The following is a 19,029-nucleotide window of genomic DNA, read 5'->3' as shown; positions in this document are numbered from 1 at the left end:
GAGATCCTTCATTCCAACAAAGACATGTGCACTACTTTATACACCTCCATACTGTAGGAGGTATTACGCTCCCTACTAGAGACAGAGAGATTTTTCTTATGCCAGGCAACAGCAAAGACCTTTGACCAAAATCGCAATAGGGCAAGGAACCAATGCCAGTGAGCTCCTAAAACCCTCATGTCGACTCAGCAGTCCTCCAAGCACCAGGTTTGAGGTTTTGGTTGAGGGCCTACATGACCTGCACTCCACCAGTACCTTGCGAACAATCAATATTTCGCCATTGTTTGCGTCCTTTTTCCACCAGTGGGCAGCAATTACCACAGACAGTTGGGTCTTAGAGATCATCAAATGCGGATACTCCATTCCCCTTACCTCTGTTCCGCCAAACTTCCCACCCTTCCCCACCCCTCTTCAGGGACTCCTCTCACAAAACGCTTCTTCGTCAAGAAGTGGAGCACCTCCTACGCATAGGAGCTTTAGAGAGGGTACCCGATCAATATCGGGCCAGGGGATTTTATTCATTCTACTTCCTTACAGAGAAAAGAATGGGTGGTTGGAGACCCATCTTCGATCTCCACCAATTAAATAAATATCTCCACAAACAATTATTCAAAATGATCACACTCTTGGCAATCATTCCAGCATTGGATGAGACTGGTTTGCAGCTCTCGACTTTCGGGATGCTTATTTTCATGTGACCAAACACTCATCACACAGATGCTTTCTCCATTTTACGGTTGCTTCAGAACATTTCCAATATAGAGTTTTTCCTTTCAGACTTTCTTCTGCCCCCAGAGTCTTCTTGAAGACCCTGGCAGTAGTTGCAGCATACATATGTTGCAAGGGCATTATGATTTTTCCTTACCTGGACAATTACCTCATACGAGGTCCTTCCCGACAAGCCACAAAAGACATGCTTCTTTTTACCAATAGGCTCTTTGAATGTCTTGGCCTCATCATAAATGAGCAGAAGTCCATAGGAACTCATCTGGATTCTACAACAGCACAAGCATACCTCCCAAATCAGCACTTCAATGCTATAAGAAGCTTGGTTTCATTCATGACATCATGTCCCACCATGTCAATACTAATCTGTCTTCACCTCATGGGCCACATGGCCAGTACGACATATGTTGTCCGACATGCACACCTGCACTTTCAGTGCCTTCAGCACTGGCTTGCCTCTGTGTACACCTTGTCCAAAAACCAGGTGCGCAAATAGGTTTCGATTCCCCAAGGGTCCTTATCGTGTTGCGATGGTGGACCAATCCAGAGAACCTTTTCGTGGGTGTCCCATTCCATCAAATGCAGCCATCCAACCACATTACCACAGATGTTTCTCTCTTTGGGTGGAGTATTCACCTGCAACATCATTTTGCTCAGGGAAGATGGTGCACCCATGAGTCCTGGCTCCATATCAACCCACTGAGGCTCAGCACTGTGCGCAACACTTGCAGATACTTTCTTCAAGACATTTGGGACTCTACGGTATTCATCCTCACCAGCAACATAACCACAATGTTTTACATCAGTTATCAGGGTTGCGCTTATTCTTGATCCCTCTTTGTGGAGGCTGTACACCTGTGGAACTGGTATATCCAGAACAGTATCAGCATTATCACATCATACCTCCCTGGGGTCAAGAATACTACTGCAGACACACACAACCATCATTTTCCAATAAACCATGAGTGGGAAATTCATAGGCACGTCCTCCATAACCTATTTTACCTTTGGGGTTGCCTGTCTGTAGATCTTTTTGCGACACACCAGAACACCAAGTGCCCCGAATATTTTCCAGGGTGGGCATAGGACCCAGATTGCTGGGTGACACCTTCCTTATCACGTGGAATGCTTGCCTCTACTACGCCTTTCCTCCCATTCCACTCATCTCCAGGTCCTCCGAAAGATCGAGTCAGACGATGCCTGAGTCATCCTCATAGCCCCAGCATTGGCTATGGTTTCCCTATCTTTATCAGATATCTCTCTGACCTCCCTACCCATTTCCAAACCACCCAGATCTCCTATTTCAGAATGAGGGCACCCTTCTCCACCCTCAAGTGGAAATACTACATCTGATGGCATGGTTTCTCTCTGGTTCTTAGAGGCTGAGAAAATATGCTCACAACAAGTAAAGAGAGTCTTACTCAAGAGTAGATGACAGACCACTTGTAATACTTACCTCTATAAGTGGAAGCATTTTATAGCCTGGTGTGCGAGTAAGGGTATTCAACCAGCTACCGCACCTCTTCATACACTTCTCAACTACATCATGCATCTGAAACAGGTCTGTCAGTCTCTTTCCTCAGAGTATACCTAGCTGTGCTGGCAGTGTTTCACTCTCTGACTGATGAGTGCTTGGTATTTGTTCATCCTATTTCTAAGAGGTTCCTTAAAGAGCTGCATAATCTTAATCCTACGTGTACACCACAAGCCCTCATGTGGGATTTGAAGCTAATACTCAACGCACTATCTAGACCACTGTTTGAGCCCATGGTCAGGTGCTTGCTTTCTCTATTAACTGCAGAGACAGTGTTTTTAATAGCAATCACATCAACAAGGCAAGTTAATGAGATTGCTGCTCTCACAGCATCACCGCCCTACACTGTATTTCATAAATACAAGGTTGTCCTTCAACCTCACCCCTTCTTTTTGCCTAACGTCTGCTCAGACTTTCAAATTAATGAGCCTATCGTCTTCCCTGTTTTCTACCCAAAGCCTCATGCTTCTCGAGAGGAGGCTATTCTACATACCCTGGATATCAACAGACTTCCTGAAGGGAGTCCCTTTCAAGGATCTCCACTGCACAGCTACTTGATTATCCAGTCACACTTTCATGAGGCATTACGCAATCTCCACATGAATGGAGACAAGTTCAGCTGTTGCTAACTTAGTCCTTTCATCTGCACGTAAAAGCTAATCTGAAGCCCACCTACCAACTTTTCGGTACTGCTATATAGTCACCAACAGTGGATCACCCATGGGGACATCACTGAAAGAAGAAAAGGAAGTTACTCATTTTGTGCAGTAATAATGGTTCTTTGAGATGTGTGTCCCTGGGGTTCTCCATGTTCCGCCCTTCTTCCCCTCTTCTTCGGATCCACTTAAAGTAACAGGATGTACACAAAGAAACTAAGGGGAGTCAGGCTGCGTGCGCGAACTGCAAAGATGCGAACTATGTGTGTCCCCTGCTGTAAGAGAAAGGAACTCCAAAGAATTCCATCTAACCTCATATTTGGTTCTTACCCTTTCACCTGTCTGTCAGGGTGCCAAATGAGGAGTTCACACACAAAGTTATAAAGAAACTATACTTTATTATCTATAGGATAGGGAAGATAAAAAGGACAAGGGATGAATGGAATAACACACACATGCAAACATGAACAACAGGGGAGAGAAAGTGAACGTTAGGCCTTCTGTTTTACTCTGCTGCAGGGAAAGACAACTTCAAGTTTTCTATCCACATGACAGGGATCAGGAACAACTAAGCAGAAATAGGAACTTAGGCTAGATCCTAACTCAGAACCCACCCTAGCCCCTTTGCATCATCTCGTGTGTGTGTGTTAGCTCTGTTTAGTCAAGGTGATCCATGCTTGCAAGTGTGCTCTACAGTGATCAAATACACCTTCAGATGTTACGCCACCTTAATACCAACTGTAACTCCAAGCCAGTGACCAGTCTTTTGAGGAGTCCTGTCACTCAGGGAAGCAGCACTCACTGCATCTTGTCAGTGAGCAGGCTAGAGGAAGAGAGCCCAGAGCACCCCGAGCGCTCTCTACTTATGCACTCCCATTGCATAGCAACATTTTCCCACTCTTTCCCTGTTTTCCTATCTTTTTCCTAAGCAAGGAAGAAGGCTATCCAAAATGGAGGGTCACTTGTTGTTTTGTTCAAAACAACATGGCAAACCCACAAATAACTTAAACATCTCTGCTGAATTACTGATTACAAAAGAGCGAACATTAACAGATAAAGAAGCCCACATTAACACTGCTGCGCATGCGCAGCCTGACTAGATGCTGCTAGAAAAACTCTGCCCTGTGCTGCCAGGATGAGCCTGATGCCAAGAGTGGAGCACCCACAGGGACACACATCACGAAGAACTGTCGTTATTGCACAAGGCAAGTAACTTCCTTTTTTGTGATATGTGTTGCTGTTAAGCAGTTAGTTATTTGGTTGTTTTTATATTGACCTTTTTAATGGCGTGATTGAAAGATAACAGTTTTATTAAGAATCCAACAAAAAGCAAATGGAGAAAAAAATTAATACAGGCAAGTCCCCGGGTTACGTACAAGATAGGGACTGTAGGTTTGTTCTTACGTTGAATTTGTATGTAAGTCGGAACTGGCGTCAGCCGCTGCTGAAACTGATCAGTTTCAACCGCGGCTGAATCTGGATGCCAGTTCTGACTTACATACAGATTCAACTTAAGAAACCCAGGCGTCCCCAAGTCAGCTGCTGCTGAAACTGATCAGCGGCTGATTCCAGGAAGCCTGGGGCAGAGCAACTCTGCCTCGGGCTTCCTGTAGTCAGCCGCTGGTCAGTTTCAGCAGCGGCTGACTTGGGGACGCCTGGGGCAGAGCAGCTGGGGTGCTGCTGGGTTGCTCCAGTAGCGCAGCTCCTCGGCGCTACTGGAGCAACCCAGCAGCACCCCAGCTGCTCTGCCCCAGGCGTCCTGATTCAGCTGCTGCTGAAACTGACCAGTAGCGGCTAAATCAGGACGCCTGGGGCAGAGCAACTGGGGTGCTGCCGGGTTGGTCCGGAGCGGCGCTGCGGGACCAACCCGGCAGCCCCCAGCTGCTCTACCCCAGGGGTAGGCAAGAAAAGCCTGGTCTGCTGGGGGGGTGGGGGCACTAGCTGCACCTCCCACCCCCATCAGACCAGGAAGACGGGGGTGGCGGGACCGCCCAAGTCCTCCACGGCTTTGCTCCTGTCCCCCTGGTCTTCTGGGGGGAGGGTTCCAGCAAAGCCGCTGGACCCCCCCAGCAGACTAGGGACACCCGAGCAAAGCCGCCGCCTGGGCGGCTTTGCTCGTTTGCTCGGGAGCAAAGCTGCTGCCTGGGCGGCTTTGCTCTTGGGCAAACGAGCAAAGCTGCTGCCTGGGCGGCTTTGCTCTTGGGCAAACGAGCAAAGCCGCCCAGGCGGCGGCTTTGCTCGGGTGTCCCTGGTTTGCTGGGGGGGTCCAGCGGCTTTGCTGGACCCCCCCCCCCAGCAGACCAGGAAGACCGGGAGAAGCTTTTCTCGCCCTGGAGGACACGGGTGGCGACTCGCCGCCCGTGAGCTCCGGGGCGAGAAAAGCCCCGTTTGTAAGTGCGGATCCGACATAAGTCGGATCCGCGTAAGTCGGGGACTGCCTGTACAAAATACAGGCCTATGCTGATTTGAAGGAGTGACAGAAATTGTTGGGTTGCAGAAACACAAAGCTGCCTTGAGTGCTTCTGGGTTAAGGAGCTTTCAGCCCTCAAAGGAGGTGGCACTTGCTGGGGTGGGTAAAGTGGGCAGGGAATAAGATGATTCTTAGCTAATTCTCTCCTTAGCCTGCATTGACAAGAATCTTTCAGATCACTCGATAATTAAATATGTTTATTGCTAGTGAGGCTTCCCAGTTCAGTATTGAAAGAGAATGTCTATACAATTTGTAGCCAAATCACGCTATAGACTATTTGCACGACTCACATGGCTACAGCCAAGTCACAAGACTGTCCAGAATATGGAATACCCATGATTGCGGCAGCTTCATTATATGGGTATTGAATTCCCCCCCACACCTTTACACACAGGTCAGGTAAACTATGCTACCATGTGTGACGGCGCGTTGGGGTCCCCCGTCTCCTGCACCCCGAAATGGCACAAACAGACTGCACCAGCCGGTGGGCTAGAGGAAGTTTATTGCCTCTCCAGGATACAGCACAGCACAGATGTAGTCTGGTCACAGAGCTGGGCTAGGATGCCTCAGGCCCCCTTGAGATGGGGGAGACTGGGCCCCTAAACTCCAGCCTCTTTCCTTAGGCTCTCCTCCATTCTCTCCGCCCGAACTAACCAAATTCCTTTCCAGCCCTGCCCCCCAGTCAGGGCAGCATTCCACCTTCCTTTGTTCCTCTCCATGGGGGGGTGTCTGGCCACTGGTTCAACAAGTTTGGCACTACCTTTGCATAGTGAGGTTTTCCCTGCTGGGTCTTGCTCCAGACAGCAGGGGTCACCACAGCCCAGCAAGTACCCCCACTACGTCACAGTTCTCCCCCCTCCGAGAGCGAACTGAGCAGGGTCACTCCGCTCGTGACCTAGGGAAGTTCGGGTCCTCTGCGTGGGAACCCCCCCTGGGGCCATGGGTGCTCCCCTTGACTCAGGCCGGCCGTGGCAAGGCCCCACATGAGCTGGCTTCCCTCTGTCCACTCGCCGCCCCGCTCCAGGGCGACTGGCGCAGGCCTGTCCTCGGGGGTCACACCCACCCTTCCGCTGGCCTTGATCTCTGGCCAGGGTCTCTCGGGCCGGGGCCATGAGCCCAGCGAGCCTTCTCTGGACAGCCAGGGCGGCTTCCACCCCCGAAGCTCCATCCAGGGAGGACTTCCCCTCCCATAACTCTCTCAGCAAGCCCAGAGGGTCCTCTATCTGGGGTAGAGACCCCCAAGCCGCTTTCCTACTGTCTTGGGCCTTCCCGCCCCTCTGGCAGGAGTCACAGGACCGGCAGTACCGCTGCACGGCTGTAAAGATTCCCGGCCAATAGAAGTGCTGGAGCAGCCTCAGCCGGGTGCTCCGGATCCCCCGGTGGCCCCCAACGGGGACGTCGTGGGCCAAATACAGCAGCTTGAGGCGATACTTTCGGGGGACGACCAGCTGCCGCTGGACCCCCCATGCCCTCGCCTTCCTGGGGGGAAGCCATTCACGGAACAGGAGTCCACGCCCCCGCAGGAATCTCTCCTGGCCACCTCTCCCCGGGGGCCGAGCTGCACGGAGGCCAGCCTGGTCCCTCAGCCTCTGCAAGGAGGGGTCTGCCTGCACCTCAGCCTGGAATTCAGCTGCTGAGGCAGGGATCGGGACCTGTTCCCCACCTTTGCCTAGGTCCGGAGTCCCAGCCTGGCTGGACCCCGTGTCCACTGGGATGGGACCCTGAGGACGATGCCCGGAGTCCTTCCCTGGACCCAGGTTGTCAGCCCCCCCGCTGGCTCTGGCTCCTGGTGGTGACTAGAGCCCGCTGGGATTCATGGGGCCACTCCTCTAGGTCATTCCCCATCAGCACCTCGGTGGGCAAGTGCGGGTGCACCCCCACTTCCTTGAGGCCTTCCTTGGCCCCCCATTTCAGATGCACCCTGGCTACAGGCACCTTAAACGGGGACCCGTCTATGCCCTTCAGGGTCAGCTGGGTGTGGGGTAGTATCCGCTCCGGGGCCACTATGTCGGATCGGGCCAGAGTCACCTCCGCCCCCGTGTCCCAGAAGCCCGTCACCTTCCTACCATCCACCTCCAGGGGTATGAGGCACTCGCTCCGCAGGGGCCGTCCTGCCCCCACCCGGTACACGGAGAAATCCGCCTCCTGAGAATCAGACCTCCCAGGGGAGGTGCACTGAGCATCCTTCCCTCCACTCTGAGCTGAGGTTTGCCTGCCAGCCCCTGCCTCTGGGGCAGCCTGCCCTTCCTCCCGCCCCAGCCAGTTAACCCTGGAAAGTCCCCGGTCCTGGGACCTGGTGCACTGAGCCCCCTTGTGGCCTTTTTGCCCACAGTGATGGCAAGTTAGGCTTTGGGCTGTCTCTGTCCAGGCCCTGGCTGGTTCTCTGGGGCGCAGACGACCTGTTCCTTGGTCTCGCCCCGTAGTTGACTCCCTCCGTCGCTCAGCCGAGATCCGGTCTCTGCGCGATTCCCTTTCTCTCCGGGACTCCCGTTCACACCCGGACCGGCTCTCCGTGAACTCATCCGCCAGTCTCCCGGCCTCTTGGGGGTTCTCTGGTCTCCGGTCCTTGAGCCACAGCCTCAGTTTGGGTGGGCATGCTTCATAGAACTGCTCCATCATGACCAGCTTGAGCAGCTCCTCTGCGGTCTAGGCTCCGACTCCAGACACCCACTTGCGGCAGTATTGCGACAGGCGGGAGGCCAGGTCCACATAGGTCTCCCGTGGCCCTTTCTGTACCCCCCGGAACTTCTTCCTGTACATCTCGGGGGTCAGCCCGAACTTGTGCAGCAGGGCCTCCTTGACTCGGTTGTAATCCCCTGGCTGTAGGTCCTCCAGCTGACTGAGCACTCCGGCCGCCTCCTGGTTCAGTGCGGGGATGAGCTCCTGCAGCCAGTCAGCTGGGGGAACCCGTTGCAGTCCACAGGCCCTCTCAAAGGAGCTGAGGAACCCGTCTATGTCACCCATGTCCTTCAATTGGGCCACCACGGGCCTCTCCAAGCGTCTTGCAGTCCCGGGACCCTGGGGCCCATCCGCACTTGGCACAGCCGGTGCCCCGCCGGTTCTCCGCTCTGCCATGGCCAGCTCATGCTGCCGCTGCCTCTCTCGATCTTGGCGGTCCCTTTCTCAATCTTGGCGCTCCTTCTCTCGGTCCTGGCGGTCCCTCTCTCGGTCCTCTACTTCCAATTCCTTGATCCGCAGCTGGATCTCCAGCCGCCGCAGCTCTGCTTGGCTGGCCCCTGCCCTAGATGGGCTGCAGCTTGCAGGCCTCCTGGGGGAAGCTGTCTCATCTCTCCGGTGAGTTCCAGCACTCCTCCCCCTCTCTGAGCCTGACACACTCTCAGGGGGGGTCTGGCTGCTTCCCCTGGGGACAAGATCCTGGCCCTGTGGCTGGTCGTTCTCTTCTAGCTGAGCAATCAGCTGGGCCTTGGTTGCTTTCTGCACAGGCAAGCCCCTCTCTCTGCACAGCCCCACCAGCTCTGCCTTCAAGAGTCAGGCGTAGGCCATCTGCCCGCTGGGCCCCTCGGTGCAGACTCACCAGTCTAGTGCTGCAGCGCCCCACGATTCCCAGGAACCGCTTCGCTTTGTCTCCAGCACGCCTGGCTCCAGGGCTCTTGCTTCTACAGCGCCTTGTCGCTCACCGCTGGAAGCTCCATCCACGGGGTGCAGTGCATCCCACTTCTGACACCAGTGTGACGGCGCGTTGGGGTCCCCCGTCTCCTGCACCCCGAAATGGCACAAACAGACTGCACCAGCCGGTGGGCTAGAGGAAGTTTATTGCCTCTCCAGGATACAGCACAGCACAGATGTAGTCTGGTCACAGAGCTGGGCTAGGATGCCTCAGGCCCCCTTGAGATGGGGGAGACTGGGCCCCTAAACTCCAGCCTCTTTCCTTAGGCTCTCCTCCATTCTCTCCACCCGAACTAACCAAATTCCCTTCCAGCCCTGCCCCCCAGTCAGGGCAGCATTCCACCTTCCTTTGTTCCTCTCCATGGGGGGTGTCTGGCCACTGGTTCAACAAGTTTGGCACTACCTTTGCATAGTGAGGTTTTCCCTGCTGGGTCTTGCTCCAGACAGCAGGGGTCACCACAGCCCAGCAAGTACCCCCACTACGTCACACCATGACATCAAATGTAGTGTGAACAAGATAACTACTATAAATGTAATTGGAGTGATTTCTACATTTATTGAATAATATTGACAATAAAGAAAGCAAAGGGCTTGTTTGGAAAAATTTACAACATTTTTATAATATTTACAAAAACCTTCAACTTATTTAATCTTTTGAATAGTTAAATCACACAATTGTAACTATCAAAAATACTAATTTGTAGTGCTATAAAAATGGCTGATACTCTTATTTTGTAGAGCTCTGTAGCTCTAGTAATGTGTCATTCTGTACTTGCAGCAAGACAGCACACTGGATGCAGCTGAGGTGATCCTGAAGAACTGGAATAAACAGACATCTTGATTTTTATATTTATATTAATTAATCCATGTGGTATAATTATTTTATACATAGGGTATTTCATTATGCCATTACAAGCTAATATACTCTTCATGATGCATATGAAATTGCAAATAACTCTGGGAGGCTACCTGCTGAGTAGCTAAAATAATTTATTCATTGCAAATAACGTGCTCAAAAGAATTATTTCCAGTCTCTCCAAAGTGTTGACTATTTCTCAAAATTATGATAATCCACATTTTTTGAGGTGGGGGAGATTTACTAGACCACTGAAAAAATAAGTACATCCTATGACTGTGTTAGGGTTAGGAGGAAGAAGTCAGAATTAGAAGAAGCTTCAGGGGATAGCCGAGTTAGTGTGTACAGGATAAACTTAAAAACCAACAAAAGGTCTGGTAGCACTTTGAAGACTAACAAAACATGTAGATGGTATCATAAGCTTTCATGGGCAAAGATGAAGAAGTGGGCTGTGCCCATGAAAGCGCATGATACCATCTACATGTTTTGTTAGTCTTTAAAGTGCTACCAGACCTTTTGTTATTTTTTAAGAATTAGAAGAGTAAGAGCTGTTGTCATGTAATGGTATAGGAACCAGTTGGAAATAGCAGGATTTGAAGATGGTATGTTGGGTTTCACATAGCAGCAGCAGCTTGATGTGAAGATAAATTAAGAAATGCTTTTAAATAATGCATGTTAACTAGCCCCCGGGACGTAGTACCTAACATCTCGTGCACACACAGAACAAACTTGATTTAGTTAAACCAATGCAATTTTTGGTGCATAGACAATTCCAATTGTGTTAAATTTCATTACTGTTTTAATTTCCCAGAGTTGTCAAATTTACAGTTTTGAAAGAAGTGAATCTTCAGAGCTCTAACATAGCATAGATTTCTGGAAAACAGGAATGGGCCTTGTACTGTGCTATGAATTAATAAATTTAGGTTATTTCAGGCTAAGAGGATGAGGGGAGTAAGTCCTAAAAAAGAGGCTCTTGTGGAGAGTGCTCTACCAACTGCGTCATCTTTCAATATCATTGAGGCTCTGTGCCTCCAAATGAGTTATGGTATACATGCCCATGAAATTCTGAAGTGTCAGGGGTTTCATGGCAGTCTGATCTCTCCTTCCAAAAATCCCATCGTCTCTGAGCAAATCCACAATACCTACAGAAATATTTCAGTGGGAACTGTACCTGGAACTGTTCCAGGAACTGAGGGATATCTACGTAGAGCAGTGGTTCTCAACTTTTATAAACTACTGTACCCCTTTCAGAAGCCTAAATCCTGCTGCAAGGCTGAAGTATGTCACTTAGCTTTGTTGGGCCTCCCGTTGCATAGGACTCCAGCTTGCTACCGCCTAACATTGGCCATGCACTTGTGACTCCCTGAAATCTGTCCTGTGACCTCACAGTTTGAGAACCCTTATAGGGATGACACAAAATAACAAAAACACCGGAATTTTGGTTTCTGATCTTAAAACTAAGGGTTTCAGTACCTTACAAAATTCAATAGTTTAAAATTACCTATGAAAAATAATTGCAAATAACTGTAGTGCCATATCTGTATTTGAACATAACAGATTTGGAGCATAACAAATGTAATACTGATGAGAAATGCCAATTATTTCTACAGCTTACGTTGAAATGTCCCCAAGATAGCAGTTTGTATGTCAGGACATAGCTTTCTGAATAATTGAGATGAATGAGTAATTGGATATAGCCTCACAACAGCAATAAAGCATGGCACAGATTGTTCCATGTGAATTTCATTACTTGTGAAAGGCTGACTTCTCCAGATAGTAATGGTTTAACATTATTACTATATTTGTATTACTGTAGCATCTGATAGTAGGACTACAGCAGTATACTAGATGCATGTAATCTGCTAATTTTTTCATATAATCAAATGTCTAAACACAAAAGATGGCACATACGTGAACTGGCAGGTTGAAATTGATTCAGCTCTCCCACCTACTTACTATTTTCATAATGTACTCAATTTTTGTAGTCTTTAACTTCTGCTAATGTTAGAGAATGAATGTAGGATAATCTAACAAACTATTAAAAATAAGAATTTTACATGAAAGTGGACTTGCTTTTATTAAGGCTGAACATGCAAAAAATAGGGTGTTCATAATGACAGTAAGTATCCCATTGCATAATATTGTGAAAATGGTAACTAGTATGAGGAACATAATTGCCAGAAATCCATCTAGTGCTGTCACTGACAGTGACCAGTACTGGATGCTTCAGTGGATGTGGCAAGAAACTTCATAATAGATAATTATAGAATAACAATCCTTAACATGGGATTATTGTAGCTACTCCCATAAGGGGAAAGAGCAAATATAGGTCACGGATCTTGAAGTATTAAAACGATCCATTGTTGACAATTGTTAAGCATCAATCTCTAATAGCCCACATCAGCCAGTGTGAAAAAGAATTGGGTTGCTTGTATTTTCAGCATTATTATTTGATAGACCATATTTCACAAGTCCTCCATCAGGCTTTCTGCAATGGTTATGGAAATAGTTTTGTCTCTTCTACAATAGAAGTCAAACTGTTTTCAGCTGTAGCTAATAAGTAGAGGTTCACAGGGACCTACTGGTGACAAACATAGTCAGCAATGGGGGGCTTTCATAGTGTAGTTGGGAATTTAGAGAAGCCAGGATAATACTGGAATGTAGAGCGGACTAACAGTGCTGATGTGGCAAATATGTAGCAGATGCTACTATTCACTTCAAAGGCTGTACGTGGCGGGGTGGGGAAGCAATGCTTAATATAGTTAGCTATATTCATTTTGGTAGTTGCATAGAAACATCATTATGCCTATCTAATAATCATTGATGCCTATTGAATATTTTGCTGAAAAAGTCATCTGAACTAGAAAAAGAAAATATATATTCATGTGTGTGTTCTCTTAAAGCTCATATTCTATTTATTTTGAGTATATATTTCAGTTTAAAGTTGAACTTTTGTCATTTCCTTCTGATTCCAAGGAAAAATATCTGACAGTGACTCCATGTAGCACTGTCTTATTAAATCTGCACAGTGACGGACACAAACAGCTCTCGGCCCTGGTAAAAGTGTGTTTTCTTCCATTATCAGAAAGCACATGAAGACGACTTTTCCATCTAATGTATTTAAAGATATACTCATTTTCTCCCATCAAAACAGGCCTTAACAGGTATGAACTACTATACCTTTCTCTCATTAGTGGGTTCTCAGCTCAAAGCCTATCTGTGACAGTATAGGAATTTCACTACTGATCAATTTGAAATAGTTATGCACTTTAGTGTGATACTCCCCTCAAACTTCCTTTAACTCTCCCAGTTTTATTTTGTGTATGTGAAAAAGGTATCATCCCTACCAAATAAGGCTCATGAATCAGACCATAGATTTTTGCATGAACTGAAACAATGGATGCTTTTATAGTCATGTTGGGCAAAGAACTCAGTCCTCATCAGAGATGCTAATACCACAGACTAAAATTTTCAAAAGTGATCATGGATTCTGGATGCATATCTTGTACCTGGTTCAACTTCTTTTGTTCACGATAAGTAAAATGTAAACATGTGCATGTTTGCAAAATTGGGGCCAGAGGCATCTAAGTCAGGCCTTTATTAAATCCCAAATCCATATTTTGTTACCTAAACTAGTGTGACCTGATGTTCAAAGATGCTGAGGATCTGTAAATGCAAGAGGAAAACTATTAAAATCTGTGGTGCTTTTCTAAATTATGTTTTGAATCAGCAGTGAGCAGGGATGAGAGATTAAGAGATCATAAAGAGATGGGGCTACATAAGTGGTCTTATCATGTCATCCTACTGCTTTCCACTATATCCTGTGCACATGCCATTGGCCAATCATTGCACTCCAGTCACTGTAGGAGCATTTGCATGCACGTAGCTGACATTGCAGGAGATGCCAGTAAGCTTGACTTCAGTACTGGCCAAATTGCTTGAAACTATAGTAAAGAATAAAATTGTCAGGCCTGTACATGAACATATATTTGTTGGAGAAAAGTCAACATGTTTTTTATAAAGGGGATTCATGCCTCAACAATCGATTAGATTTCTTTCAGAGGTCAACAAGCATGTGCAGAAGGAAGATCCACTGGATATAGTGAACTTAGATTTTCAGAAAACTTTTGGAAAGGTCCTCTCACCAAAGGCTCTCAAGCAAAGAAAGCTGCTCTGGGTTAAGATGGAAGGCCCTCTCATGGATTGGTAACTGGTTAAAAGACAGGAAACAAAGGGGAGGAGTTAATGGTCAGTTTTCAGAATGGAGAGGTATATAATGGTGTCCCTCAGGGTCCTGTACTGGGACTAGTCCTATTTAACATCTTCATAAATAACATAGTGGCAAAATTTTCAGATGGTACAAGTCCATGATAGTTAAGTCCAAAGCAGACTGTGAAGAATTACAAAGGGATCTCACAAAACTGTGTGAGTGAGCAACAAAATGGCAGATGAAAGTCAATGTTGATAAATGCAAAGTAATGCACATTTGAAAATATAATCTCAACTATACATACAAAATGATGGGGTCTAAATTAGCTCTTTCTACTCAAGAAAGAAATCTTGGAGTCATCATGGCTAGTTCTCTGAAACATCCACTTAATGTGCAGCAGCAATCAAAAAAGTAAACAGAATTATTAAGAAAGCTATAGATAATAAGATGGAAAATATATTTCCTCCTATATAAATCCAGGGTACACCCACATCTTGAATACTGCATGCAGGTGTGGCCATCCCATCTCAAAGGTATATCGTAAGTGGAAAAGATTCAGAAAAAGCAACAAAAATTATTAGGGTCTAGAATGCCTGCCATACAAGGAGAGATTAATAAGGCTGGGACTTTTGAGTTTGGAAAAGAGACATTAAAGGGAGAATATGATAGAGATCTATATAATCATGATCGATGTGGGGAAAGTAAATAAGGAAGTATTATTTGCACCTCATTACACAGGAACTAGGGGTTAAACAAATGAATTTAATAGGCAAAGATTTTAAAACAAACAGTGTTTTTTTTAACTCAACACACAGTCACTCTGTCAAACTCTTTGCAAAGGATGTTGTAAAGGCCAAGACTATAACAAAGTTTGAAAAACAACTAGATGGAGTATGCCCATCAATGGCTATTAGCTAGGATGGGCAAGGATGGTGTCCCTGACCTATTTTCCAGAAGCTGTAGATAGGCAATGGGGTGGATCACCTGATGATTCCTGTTGTTTTCATTCCCTGTGGGGCATGTGGCAATGGCCACTGTCCAAAAACAGGATACTGGACTTGATGGACCATTGGTTTGAATGTGTATAGCCAATCTTATGTTTGTATTGATCCTTCATATTTTGAAGCTCTCTGCCCCCAGTAGAGGGGCCAGTGATGTACCTTCACTTAATCAACTACAGTGCAATCTATTAATATAACACAATGTAGTTCAGGGTTGATGTGCATTACCTGAGTTTCTCTCAACTCAAAGCTTGGGCTAATTATAGTCTTTGGAAGGCAATGTCAGGAAGAAAAAAATCAAAGCACATCCATCTGATTAAAGCTTGTCAGAAACCCACAATACTTTTACCCAAGCTTACTATTTTATTAGATTTCAAGCACATACAGATATGCAAAAGGCATAGAGCATCCCTAATTATTAGTTACCCATAGTCTGCAGGGGTGTTGTGCAGTCAATGCACACTGTGTAAGTGGCCAGCTATATGTCTGTGGCTGGGGATTCCAATAGATGTTCAGGTCAAATCCAAATTCCTCAGACTTATCTACCATTTTTATGTTAGTAACTGCTACAATTACATCAGTGTGTCAATCAACAAAAAACCATTAAGCAAGCAATTTTAAGCCATTGGTCCCACAGCTGTATTTCTACACAATTTCAAGGTATAGCTAGACAACGTTTTTTTTAAAGGCGGAGACTTCAGATTTTTCAAGAGAGCTTAATAAGAAAGGATCATGCTTATTTCTCAAGGTCACCTTCTCTCTTTTGCCCACCCCAATCTATTTAGTTATGTGAAGGCTGCTACAAAGGCCTTCCAGCTCCTGTTTGTCAATAAGCATAATAATATTCCAGTACTGGCAGCAGTCAAGGCAGTTTGCTGGGCTGTCAAAATCTTCCCTCATAATATGCACCAGGTGGTAGATGCTTGACCGGTGGGAGCCAGTTTGCAGGTTGTTCTCAACCCTTATCTACCGTAACTGAACCTTTGTTTGTTAGGGTGATAAAAATATGCACGTAAAGAAAACTTTGTCGTGGCTTTAGTCAACCGACCAGTGTTGGTGTTTTATACTAGGTCTCAGATCTCTGCATTATCTTGTATGCTGCACTCTACTGGCAACTTCCAGGCATATATCAGGAGCAGCAGCAATGTCTGTGAGGATTGATGCGGGTAGGCTTATGGCAGTGGTCTCCAACCTTTTTACACCCAAGATCACTTTTTAAATGACAGAACAAGCCAAGAACTACTGCCCCGCCCCTTCCTTGAAGCCTCGCCCTCTCTGTTCTCCTCCTCTCCGTCACTTGCTATCCTCAACCCTTATACTGCTGCTTTTTTCCCCCAATTTTTCTGTAGAAAGAGGTTTTTCCAACATTTGGCCTGTCTAGTCTGGACCAAATGTCAGAAAACCCCCTTCTTTTGGAAGCCCCCTTATTGCTCATGGAAAGTGGAATATAGGGGTGACCGAAAGATCATGTTTGCTCTTCCACTAAAAGAAGCAGAAGAACAAATGCATCCCTGGATGCAGAAGTGTTTTTCTGGGATATCTCCGGAATCCTGAAAAACTCCCGCAGTCTAGCTGTAACCTTGCTTGGTTGAGACAGGATGTATACGCTCTGGGGTGGGAATGAGGGATTTGGGTGTGGGAAGGGGTGAGAGGTGCAAGCTCTGGGAGGAAATTTATATGTAGGAGAAGGTAGATAAGGGGATGCTGGCTCAGGGAGGGGGTGCCAGGCCGGGCAGTGTTGGGGTCAGATGTAGGGTTAGGGTACTAAGCAAGCCACAGACTTCTGGATGTAAGGGTTCAGGAATTTGGGTTGGGGTATGTGAGGGGCTCAGGGCAGGGGGTTCCAGTGTATGATAGGCTCATATGTAGGGTCTGGGGGAAAGGGGAGTGCTGGAGTGTTATGATGCTGTGGCCAGATGGGGGCTTGGCCCCAATTTGGGGTTTGTTGGCCAGGCTTCATTTTTAAATAAAATACTATGTCAAACAAAAAGTTTCTGCATTGTCTTTATTTCTGAGAAGGGCAGGGAACCTGTTTTGAGTCAGGGGTCACTGACCCAAGAAAAGTCAGTTGGGGCCACACAAGTGAGATGCAACCCCCCCCCCCCTCCAAGCTTCATTAATGTGGCCCCAACTGTGTTGGTAGGAACAGGGGACATAGTACTGGGGAAGGATGCTAGTGCTTTGGCAGGGGACAAGGTGCCAGTGGGAACAGAGTTCTGTGGCTGGGGGCAGGGGAAAGGGAACAGGGTGCTGGGAGGGCAGAAGACAGGGTTCTGCAGCAGGGGACAGAGAGCCAGTGGGAACAGGTTTCTGCAGCTGGGGAAACCCTGCGCACGCCTGCTCCAGGACCGAAACCCTGCATGCACCTGCCCCAGGGCCGAAACACCTCCCCCCCCCAGACCAGGGAAACCCTGTGCGCACTTGCCCCAGGGCAGACTCACCCCTCCTGCGCTGGTGCAGGGAAGTCGTGGTGCTCCTCTTCCAGGGCCAACCCAACCCCCTCCCGCAGCGCGCCTGGCAGAGCAGCCAGCGTGTTTCCGGAACCCCCGGAAGTGGCGCAAAGCTGCAGGACTTCCGTCCACCCGTGGGAAGCTGGCACTACCTCCATTTTTGCAGGAGGTAGGTAGTGGGGCTTCTCGGGGGTGGGAGGAAAATGGGGGGAGGGCCCGGACACCTCACAATCAACTGGTTGAGGCCTCACGATTGATCTGTTGGTGACCATGGGCTTACAGCATCCTGCAATATAGCAGCAGATGGCATTGAGTACAAGGGTTAGCTTCCTTTGTGTGAGAAGATTGTGCCCAGGATACTGCAAAGGTCTATTCAAGGGAAAAGTAGCAAGAGGGCCAGTGCCAGAGGTGTCAAGTGATATGGACCCACGCTGAGTGGGCACCAGGAACATTCCTGGCTTGGGAGCTCTGCTGCAGCAGTTTGGGGCTGGGTCTTCCCCCCCAACCTCACCTGTACAATTTAAAATGGCCTGGAGGCCTTGTCTGCCACCCCCGGCAGCACCGCAGGGCTAGAACAGCTTCCTACCGCTTGCCTAGCGGCGGACACATCCCAGTGGTCTTTGCATGGCAACCCTAGCCTCAATGCCCCTATGCCCATTGGGAGCTGTGGGGCAGAGCCTGAGAGCAGAGGCATGTGAGATACCTTGTCACACCCTCTCCCAGGAGCCATGCCAGAGGGGCGTATCCCAGTAAGTGCTGCATTCCCACCTCAACCTGCCACCTAGAGCCTGCACCCCCGCCTCCTCCCCTGCATTGCCCCTCCTGCCCCAAACTCCCCCCCAGAGCCTGTATTATTCCTCCCCTCCTCCTGCACCTCCGCCCCAGCCCAGAGCCTGCACCCACAGTCCCTCCCAGAGCCCAGCCCAGAGCCTCCTGCCCCGCCCAGAGCCGTAGGCAGGTGGGGGAGGGGCCGGGCCCTGTTCTGGGCGCCGCCCACAATTCTACAGGCTGTGGCCGCTGGTCACCGGGGCTACAACGCTGAGCACGAGCCCCCACTGGGCAGGGTCCCCGCGGGGCAGCGGCGCGCCCTGGGAATGGAAAAGGAACCTGGCCCAGACTCCAGAGGCCGGGCACAGAGCCGCTGTAACGCCCCGCCCGCCGGCGCGCAGCTCCCCACGCTGCTGTTGCCGTCTCCCGGCACTTACGTTAAGGCAGCTGAACGCGAACCCTTCTGGTTTGTCCCTTTGCGCAGCCTGTAGCGACCGCCTGGCAGAGCCCCGCCTTCCGTGTCGGAGGAGATATAAGGGGGTAGGCTGCGTGCGCCTGACCCAGACCTGGACGGAGACAGGGACGAGGAAGGAAGGAAGGAAGGAAGGAAGGAACGAACATGGCGTCTACCAGCCGGTGAGGGGAGCGGGCGGCCTAGGGCCCCTGGGGGTCTCTGGCCGGGATTCCGGGCTGTCGGCCGGGGCGAGAAAATGGCCGCGTCGCTCCGCAGA

The 19,029-nt window shown here is 48.6% G+C and overlaps 2 protein-coding genes and 1 long non-coding RNA gene across 8 annotated transcripts in view; 2 read left to right on the top strand and 1 right to left on the bottom strand.

The window, feature by feature from the left end:
- Nucleotides 1-11,925, top strand: part of KYAT3 (kynurenine aminotransferase 3) — a 53,861-nt gene extending 41,936 nt beyond the window's left edge. For 3 of the 6 annotated variants that reach the window (XM_075936444.1, XM_075936442.1, XM_075936441.1), the window contains exon 13: nt 3,846-4,258. In XM_075936444.1, the coding sequence (XP_075792559.1) occupies nt 3,846-4,016 (171 nt within the window). In that variant the 3' untranslated portion in view covers nt 4,017-4,258. Of the gene's footprint in view, nt 1-3,845; nt 4,259-9,791 lie in introns of those variants that run through there. The other 3 variants (XM_075936439.1, XM_075936440.1, XM_075936438.1) reach the window with 3 other exon arrangements.
- Nucleotides 510-18,872, bottom strand: LOC142830577 (uncharacterized). Its single transcript, XR_012905950.1, has 4 exons — nt 18,736-18,872; nt 17,522-17,816; nt 2,183-2,278; nt 510-1,589 (listed from the first exon to the last, which is right to left on the bottom strand). It is a non-coding gene; the product is annotated as an uncharacterized LOC142830577 (long non-coding RNA).
- GTF2B (general transcription factor IIB) overlaps nt 18,797-19,029 on the top strand; it is a 28,706-nt gene continuing 28,473 nt past the window's right edge. Inside the window, exon 1 of the mRNA XM_075936445.1 lies at nt 18,797-18,934. Within this exon, the coding sequence (XP_075792560.1) occupies nt 18,918-18,934 (17 nt within the window). The 5' untranslated portion in view covers nt 18,797-18,917. The remainder of the gene's footprint in view (nt 18,935-19,029) is intronic.

The sequence above is a fragment of the Pelodiscus sinensis genome, chromosome 9 (genome assembly GCF_049634645.1).
Source record: "Pelodiscus sinensis isolate JC-2024 chromosome 9, ASM4963464v1, whole genome shotgun sequence".
Classification (NCBI taxonomy): Eukaryota; Metazoa; Chordata; order Testudines; family Trionychidae; genus Pelodiscus; species Pelodiscus sinensis.
The sequence above is the reverse complement of the archived record's forward strand: the minus strand, read 5'-3'. Positions and strand labels throughout refer to the sequence as shown.